This window comes from Glycine soja, chromosome 7, assembly GCF_004193775.1.
Source record: "Glycine soja cultivar W05 chromosome 7, ASM419377v2, whole genome shotgun sequence".
NCBI classification, from domain to species: Eukaryota; Viridiplantae; Streptophyta; class Magnoliopsida; order Fabales; family Fabaceae; genus Glycine; species Glycine soja.
The window spans coordinates 38,544,524-38,553,967 of NC_041008.1; the positions used below are offsets into that span (position 1 = coordinate 38,544,524).

Genomic DNA, 9,444 nt, shown 5'->3' on the forward strand with positions numbered 1-9,444 from the left:
ATGCAAGAATTAAGAAATATAATGAATATTCTCGTTTCTCATAAAAAAAAAATATATTAGAATCTGTTTATAAAAAAGATCTGAAAAAGTGAAAGAGAAAGTGACTTTTTCTTAAAAAAAAAAAAGAAATCTGCAAATTCATTGTTTCTTATAATTATAAAAAAGAGCCTTTATTTTAAGACATAATTATAGCCATGATTTTCTTTTGAGAGCCATAATTTTTTTTAAGATGTTACTTAATAAAATTGATTAGAATTTTGGAGTGCGAGTGTGAAGGAAGCAACATAACAGAATGGTGATCTGATTCTGAACCCTCTGAAATAGAATCAATTCTTTGAAAGTGAATAAGAAGAACAAGAGATGAGTCAGGGTGGTCAGGGAGGAGGAGGATCCCATTCCCTGGCGTTTCGCGTCATGCGTCTGTGCCGCCCTTCCTTCAACGTCGAACCTCCCCTCCGCCTCGACCCCGCCGACCTCTTCGCCGGCGAGGACCTCTTCGACGACCCCGCCGCCAATCCCCCCTCTTTCTCCTCCTCCTCCGACTCCGATCCCAACTACCGCAACCGCTTCCTCCTCCGCCACTTCTCCGACGCCATGGGCCTCTCCGGCCTCCTCGTTCTCCCTCAGTCTTTCGGGTATTCCTCTCCCTAACTCCCTTCAATTTCTTATTATTCAATTCAATTGCTCACTGATTGATATTGCAACTCCTAATTTGCATTGCAGAGCCATTTATTTGGGGGAGACTTTCTGCAGCTACATCAGCATAAACAACAGCTCCAATTTTGAAGTCAGAGATGTCATTATCAAGGTCACTCACAAACCTCTTTCTATATCTCCAACAACCACCACTCCACTGCTAATATTACGGAAACCATAGTAATAGTAATACATAATATACCGTAGGAAATAAAAGCATTCATAGCAACGTTGAAAGTAAATGATATCTTTGTTTTTATAACACTTGCTGATGTGTTTAGCTTCTTGTTCGTGACTCTACTCTGACAACTCTCTTTTTTTAGCTGAGATCATTGAAATGAGCTCCCTAAAGATAACTGCACTAAAATCTATGAATCATTGATATATCACTGCGGGAAGACTTTATGAAACATGTCTTCTGTTAAAAGTACCACTTTGGATTCTTAAATCTTAATTATATTGGATCCGTTTTGATCAACACTTGAGACTTGTTTGATTTTTCTTTTACCTTTATGTGTTTGGATTGGAATCACCATTTCTACTAACAGATGGCACCCTCCTGTGGAATGTTTTCAGAGAACCTTCAATGAGGTCACGTGAGAAATTTCCTTTGGTTATTGTTTGGGATTGATAAGCATGTATATGAGAGATTGACTTGCAGCAGAGTTTTTGTGTTAATTTGTAGATAGCATATCTATGTTTTTTTTTTTCAGTCATTAGTGTTGGATAAATAGATAAGTAGAAGATTCTTTTACAAAGTGTCTTAAGTGAATTTTAGCACATGAAATGTAAATATATTCATAATAGTCGGAGTACTGAATTTGTTTTATTCCTTTGACAATTTAATTTACTCAACTATTCAAAACTTTGTAACCAACAGGCTGAAATTCAAACAGAGAGACTGAGAATACTTCTTTTAGACACATCAAAATCGCCAGTTGAAACGATACGTGCTGGTGGCCGTTATGATTTTATTGTAGAACATGATGTGAAAGAGCTTGGACCTCACACGTAAGTTGTGACCCTCCAATAATGTCCTTGAGTCAGTACATTTATGATTTATGCTTGCATGCGGTTTGGTTTGGATATACTATATTTCTTTTTTCTTTCATTTTAAATTTTTTTACTATTTTGATTGTACCCATGCCCTTAGGCTGGTCTGCACTGCATTGTATAATGATGGTGACGGTGAGCGTAAATATCTTCCCCAATTTTTCAAGTTCATCGTTGCTAATCCACTTTCTGTTAGGACAAAGGTATTAATCTCTTTGTTAATGACATTTATTGAATGTGAAGGAAATTATGTTCTCAAATAAAAAACTATATAGTACCTGGGTGATTGAATGCTCACTAACTGATCTTTCAGTATTTACTTATGTGCTTGTTGAAAACTGTTTTGCAGGTCCGTGTTATCAAGGTATGTCAATGATTTGAATATACTATTCAAGTGTAAGTGGATATTTTGTTTCTAGATAAACATGCTGGTCTTGCTGCAGTAAAAAGGTCTAATCGTGTTCAATGTGTAGTATCTTTTTGGTAATGTTCAAACTTTTCAGATTACACCATTTGAAACATTGGGATTCGTATTATTTGCTTGACCATGTATGGAAAAGCATAATAAAACTTCTGTTTTTAAAACCCATTACCATTAGTATTAAAAAAACAATAAAATCTTTAATAGCATTATAGATACACAAAGTTTCCTTTTTAATTTTTGGTGTGTGTGTGTGTTTCAAACACATTTTCATCCATTAGGTATTCAATTAAATGGAAGATTTTCTGGATAGACAATAATGGATGTGTATATATCTGTATATATATTGTCATTTCAATCGTATCTTTTAAACAATCAATTTTTGTAGTTTATTGCTTCTCCTGTTTACTTTCTTGCTTAGATGCTATCAGCAATGAATCTTGTATAGCCAATCATAAAGCAGCATGGCCTTACTATATCCATTTCAAATATCTCCTTTTCTTTTTTCAGAAAAAAACCATTGCTGAATCATTACTACATACTCTTGGTTATTGCAAATAATTATTGTCTTTCTTTGTGAATGTATAATTAAATAAGGCGAGGAAGGAATCTAGCAATCCTATCGTGCTCTTTCATGAAAAATGATGATACAGAAAATCCTTATCCTTAAGTTATACAATCCTTAAAATCTATTCTTTTCACTATTTGTGATTTATTATTTATAATATCTAATGGATCTGGTGTTAAGTATTCTTTTATTAATTTTTATAAAAAATCCACATATAGTTTGATTATTAGATATGATTAAGTGAAGTATTTGAAGTACTTTTAACTCCGAAAATTGCATGAACATATTTTATATGTTCATATGTCCAGGGCCTTCAGGCTTTGTCACAGCACTAGTCCTCAATATTGGATTGATGTCAATCATCACTTATCTTTTTAACCAATTTCTCAACCAATCAAACTAATCTCTAAGGGGGTGTTTGTTTTTTTTACATTTTCAGTTGATGTATTTTTATTAACAATTACCAAAAAATACCACCCTTGTTGTTTTGTTTCATGGTTTAAAAAATATGTAAAGCAAATGGTAAAATTTACATTCCATTATTTTCATGATTTCCTTCACAAAATGTTAAAAATAGGAAATAAAATGAAAAACAAGGCGGCCTTTTTAAATTATCAATGAATACATAGTAACAAAAAATGAAAATGGAAACTAACCGAACATCTCCTAAGTTCTTTAACCTTTATGCTTGAAAATATTAACTAGCCATGCCCCTTTTTTTCTAGAAGCTTTGGCCTGAAGGGGTGTCACACCTGTAGGTGTAGCCGTCAGATCCTGTTGTGGAAACGCTGTTTGAATCAGCATTGCAGACACAGGAATTGGAATCGCCATCACATTCGCCGGAAAAGAAAAATCAGCCACCAAAGTTGGTGGTGGAGGAGGAGGAGGAGGAGGATTAGAATTTGCGGAAGCCATTGTTAGTTCCTAAGATTGAGCAAAGCTCTCTGATACCATAATAGGATTTCAGAATTGAGAAAGGAGAGAAAAACTCAATCTTCAGAAATGGAGTCTTTGATATTAACTAGCTCAACTGAAAAGTGCTTAAACCTCTAGTATATATGCTAGAGTGCACACAACTGTAAACAGCTGTCAGCACAGCTGTCATAACTGACAGAACAACTGTCAACTAACCTGAGTTAACTAACAAAACTAACTATGCTTAACAGAGTAAAAAGAAAAAGGAGTAATTCTACTCTAATAAGCTATCCCTGGTTTAGACATATATGTATTTGTCAGGATTTGTTTGCAGTGTTATTAAAAAGCGGCCATGGCAGCGCCATGGCATCGCGGAATTTTGGAAAAACGCCACCAAATAGCGGTGGCGTTGCGGGTTGCTTATGGCGGCTGCCATAGCCATGGCGGAATCGCGTGAATGGTGAAATAGAGGATTTTTTATTTTAAAAAACGTGCGCGACAGGGGTTGGGCTGACCTGAACCAACCATACCCGAGTTTCTCCTCTTTAGCAGCACGACCAGCAGCAGTCTCCAGTGTGACGAACGGCGGCGCGGGCGCTGGCGCTGGCGACGCACACGACAACCGCAGGCGACATTCTCGAGCGCGACGGCAGCAGACCAGCAGATGACGTACGCAAGAGACCGACGACCGACGACCAACGCACGACGCACGCGACTGCCGCATGACGCACGACACACATCGACGGCGACGATAGTGCTCTGGTGCGTTTTATTTTTTTTGTTTTGTCCATGGCAAACTGGCCTCTTAAACAAAGAAGGAAGAAAGTCTAGGCATTTGAGAATTGTCTGTTTTCTTTTTTCCTGGGCTAAGGGCGTTTTCTTTTTTCTGTTTGACACCCGTTTTTGATGAGGGTAGCTTGTTTTTTCCCTTTTTCTATTTGACATCCTTTTTTATTTTTGACACCCGTTTTTTGTTTTTTTTTTCTGTTATTTGAATGCAATCCATTGTTTTTATTTTTTATTTTTTATTTATATTTATACATATATTTTTATTATTTTTTTGTCCGCCATAACGTCCGCCATTTTCCACTACGCTATCCGCCATATTTTTATGGTGGATTTTTACTTTCCGCCATGAACCGCCATCCACCATTAACAACATTGTTTGTTTGTTATCCGTATTTAGTTAAAAAAAATGTCATGTGCTCTAATTCAGTTTAAGGCTTTATGGAAATAATATCAGCTCTACAAACTGAAGTGCCCACCCCTACCTAATGTTGTGCATCAAGTTATCTACTTGCTCTGTTTCAGGAGACTACCTTTTTGGAAGCTTGTATTGAAAACCATACAAAATCAAACCTTTTCATGGACCAAGTTGATTTTGAACCTGCTCAGTATTATAGTGCATCAATACTTAAAGGTGATGGGCACCATTCTGAGAAAGATAGTCCTACAAGGTCAGTTGTATAGTATTTCTTTTGGAGTGAAGCATTCGAATTCAACAAATACCAAATTTTGGCCATTATTCACGTTATTTTCTTGGTTCATCTAGTGTAAGTAGTAAGTACATTTATTATTATTGATTATAAAGCAAATTAAATTTTCAGGGAGACATTTAAGCCACCAATACTAATTAGATCTGGTGGAGGAATTTACAACTATCTCTATCAATTGAAAACATCATCAGATGGTTTGCCTCAAACAAAAGTTGAAGGAAGTAATGTTCTTGGTAAACTCCAGATAACATGGCGAACAAATTTGGGTGAACCCGGTCGCCTGCAGACCCAGCAAATATTGGGGACAGTAAGTGTTGTTTCTTCGATAAGGATAGTCAATAGATGAATTAGTTAGTTAGTTTGTTGTATGCTAAATATCACTTAACATGGCAAAGTTGATGGTTAGACTTCCTTGTTTCTGCATAACATGCATACGAATCCTGTATGACATGTTTATTTTATTCCTCACTTTCCTAAATAATAATTGATGATAACATGCTTAATACTCAAATACTGCTATGGTTTTAAATTATGATTATTTAGTTTTTTTACTAAATTATGCTTTTCCTTCAGTTTTCTGAACTACGCTTTTAAATTTATTGTTTCAGCTGTCTGAATCATGATTATTTAGTTTTCTCAAACACCAGTATTTTGTCTGGAAATATTTCTTTGCAGACAGCAACAAAGAAGGAGATTGAGTTGCAAGTTGTAGAGGTTCCATCTATAATTAACCTTCAAAATCCGTTCATGGTAATTTTCGATCCATTGGTCTTATGCTACTCATTTTAAACTAGAAACCGCATCTTAAATAAAATAGTCTAGGTTTCTTCTGGGCCATGGGTCGTTTTGCATCCTATATAGCAGACTAGCAGTTATTGGTAGAGTCTATTCACTACTCAGGGAATAGAGATAGCTATTTGTAATCATGTTCTACTTTTAATCCTTTAAGTTTATTGTACCAACAGAAAAAACAAAAATTTGGAAGCTAAAGTTGTTTGCTTGTTATTTGCAGCTAAAATTGAATCTTACAAACCAGACAGATAGAGAGCTGGGTCCGTTTGAAGTTAGCTTATCTCAAAATGTTTCATATGGGGAGAGAGCTGTTATGATTAATGGCCTTCAATCAATGGTAATGCATTTTGTCTGGATCTTCTCTGTCGTAGATTGTCAACATTATACCTTTATTTTTCCCTGGTATATGGTGCTTGTGTATCAAAATATTTCTGTTTTGGAGTATGATATTGTCATTGTGGAAAATCCCAGTGCTTGAATTTTGCTTGCAGTTAACTCTGACATAAGAAATTGGAAACTATGTACAGGTTTTATCAGAGGTTCAGGCTTTAGGATCTACAAATTTCCACCTGGTATGACTTTAAAGAATTCTGCTCTTATGTTTATCAGATATCTTTGATAGGGATATTGAAATTTTGAAATCATATTACTTAACAACATTTATTCAGTTCCTAGCCTACTTACTAAAAGTCATTCATTTATAGTCATCAGCTTTCTTCACATCCTGATCAAATATTTTATTTTCTCCCAAATTGCTATTATTGTCGCTGCTACATGTTGTGGATAAGTCACTCAAATCCCTGGTATTTTTTCACTCCATGAATAATTTGGATCTTTAGATTCTGATGCAACAAAAAATGCATCTATAGGTGTGTCAGTGAGGAAGATTTGTGCCTGGATACACTCATACACCTATGCAGTTTTCTCTTTATCATTATGAGACACTCCTATGTTATAATAATGATTGAGTTATATCCTCTAGAACTCCGGATGAATATTAATTATAGTTTCTTTCTTTTTTAAATGGGGACCAAGTGTTGTTATTATTATCTGATAGAAAACTACCCATCACATGGGTGTATGCTAGGTGGGCTAAGATGGAAAGTAGAGGAATTGAGCTTCATGACTCATGAGGTAAGCTGGGAAACATGAGAAAGAATAAGAGGGATCCATATTGTGCAAACATAGCAGATGGGACATGATTAATTGGGAGAACAATTGGTTAGCAAGGAAATTAATGAGGTAGTCATGACAGAAGGGGGGGAATGGAATTTCTGAGTGGGAAAATAGTGGGAAGGGAGGCAGCAGATCCCTCAGAGTCTGCAACCATTTTCATTCCGTTTGAGTGCTCTGTTCATCTATATTAAGTTTGATAATTCTTTGGATACCAATTTCTCTCCGAGATTAGTAGCTAGAAGGGTTTCCTTGTTGATAATTTAATAAACCATTCCCTATTCAATATCTGTTTCTATCATTGTCAATTTTGGCTATTGCTTGATAACTGATTTATTTATTTAAGTGTCATGTAACAAAAGACACGTAGAAGTTGACAATATTATGAAGAAAAAGAAATGTTACAAATTACAATTCAGTTCATTGCATGGTTTGTGCATCTTACTACTCTTCATTTGTGAAGAGTAGTAGTTAATAATACTAAAACGAAAAAAATCGTTCCAAATTACAATTCAGTTCACGGCATGGATTACATCTTACTATGCTTTACAAATATGCAGAATCTCATAGCTACTAAACCTGGAATTCAGAGAATTACGGGAATTACAGTTTTTGATACTAGGGAGATGAAATCTTATGAACCACTTCCAGATTTGGAGGTTAGTTCAAGTTGTGTGAATTGATTGTTTTATGGGCAGATATATGCTTCTTATATAAATTTCTATGTCATACTTGACTAGGTCTTCGTCCTTCAAACCCCAAGAGTTAGGACAACATTCTGACTTCTTTAGTTGGTGCAGATTTTTGTGGACATGGATTAAAATTGTGGCTACTGCATCCAAGTTGGTCAGAAGTGGTTGGCAGTAACTTTGGTATGCTGTTATCCGCAGTTAAATGGTGTGTCACTCATCAATGTGCCTAATCAGACCTACCAAGTTCCCAATTAGTGCCTCTCTGAAGCCACTAGGTTTAAATTCTCTTCCAGTTAGGGCCAATGAATCCTGCATGATCATCAAAGCCTTATTGGACTAATTGCAAAGTTCTGTAGCTAAATTGGAGTAATGAGTGGTTGATTACGTGCTGAGAGATCATGTCCTTGCTTCTATTGGTTCAAGGGGCTCGGTTACTTTTGATTGTCATTGAAAACCAATCCACTGTCCCGATAGATGGTTTACATTGCAGTTTTTTGTGTTGTAGTAAATGGTCAACTATACTAATGTATCTTGTGTACTGTGAATTATATTAATTAAGAAAACATTGTTAATTTATTATGGATTTACTAAGGAAACGAAGAAATGTATTACTCTTTGCAAAGCAAGGGCGGGCAAATATATAATGGCTAGATAAAAACAATATTATTTCTGTCTCATTTTATATGTAGTTTAACTTCAAAGTAATGCACACATAGAAAAATATTTGGTTATCAATTTTCATGATAAAATAACCTTATTTAACCAAAATGTCTATACCACACAGTTATTCAAGTTTAATTGTAGTTCAGTTCTTGTTTAAAATTAGAAATGATAGGAATAAGTAAGAATAAATAATTGAATATATCTACTACTGTTATTGTTTTTAAAGGCTTCTGCCATATAGAATAGCTTCAAATTATACAAGATGTTTATGAAATTGTATGACCTGCAAAATATGCTTGACTTTTTTATTATTTATTTTTCTTTTATAAATTTAGTCCCGCAGAATATTGGGTCAAAACCAGATAATAGTGAATCGTCCAGGTTAGCAACACCGTGTTTTAAATGTAAAAGAGAAATAAATGTTGCTTTATAAATCAAAATTTGCATTCAGAATAATAAAAGGCTAATAAATGAATTCATTTTTAAAGTCTCATAAATTTTGATCCTTTAGATTTTAATCTTTCCTATCTCGGCACCATTAATTCTCCAAATCTATAATCCAAATTTGAGCGCGATTGATTTTCTCCTTGCCAGCTTCGGCATGTCAAGTACATAAAGAATAACATATTACTGAAACAATTCATATGATAGATATTGGTAATGACTATTTTCTTGTATACTTTCCTCATCCGGAGGACAAAGAAAAAGCTCAATCAGAGGGTCCTTGGTTTGTGTATGACCATTACTTGGTTGTGAGAGACTAGAACCCTAATTTTCACTCGGATTTGGAGGCCATTGAGAAAGTGGCAGTGTGGGTGCGATTTTCAGGATTACCTATTGAGTACTATGACTACAAAGTGTTTGTTACCAATGGAGACCACATTGGGAGAACAGTGAGAGTGGATAGAAATATGTTATCGCAACTTTCTGTTACTTCTCATTCCAAATATCAAATTTCAATCCATTCGTTCAAAC

The 9,444-nt window shown here is 35.1% G+C and overlaps 1 protein-coding gene across 3 annotated transcripts; it reads left to right on the forward strand.

Moving 5' to 3' along the window:
- Positions 1-212: 212 nt before the first annotated feature.
- Positions 213-8,469, forward strand: LOC114419529 (trafficking protein particle complex subunit 13-like). Of its 3 annotated transcripts, none has more exons than XM_028385213.1 (12): positions 213-635; positions 724-808; positions 1,577-1,707; positions 1,850-1,952; positions 2,099-2,113; positions 4,965-5,110; positions 5,261-5,456; positions 5,825-5,899; positions 6,162-6,278; positions 6,469-6,513; positions 7,675-7,773; positions 7,855-8,469. In XM_028385213.1, exons 1-12 carry the CDS (start codon positions 361-363, stop codon positions 7,894-7,896), a joined length of 1,329 nt encoding a protein of 442 aa, XP_028241014.1. In that variant the 5' UTR covers positions 213-360; the 3' UTR covers positions 7,897-8,469. The 3 variants fall into 3 exon arrangements, with proteins under 3 accessions (XP_028241014.1, XP_028241017.1, XP_028241015.1); XM_028385216.1 differs by having other exon boundaries at positions 7,915-8,469; XM_028385214.1 differs by lacking the exon at positions 2,099-2,113.
- The last annotated feature ends 975 nt before the right edge of the window (positions 8,470-9,444 follow it).

Excerpts from the sequence above, each read along its gene's own strand:
- LOC114419529 (XM_028385213.1), top strand. The coding sequence starts at position 361 with ATGAGTCAGGGTGGTCAGGGAGGAGGAGGATCCCATTCCCTGGCGTTT. Across the intron at positions 636-723 it reads GTTCTCCCTCAGTCTTTCGG|AGCCATTTATTTGGGGGAGA; the intron begins GTATTCCTCTCC and ends TTTGCATTGCAG. Across the intron at positions 7,774-7,854 it reads AACCACTTCCAGATTTGGAG|GTCTTCGTCCTTCAAACCCC; the intron begins GTTAGTTCAAGT and ends ATACTTGACTAG.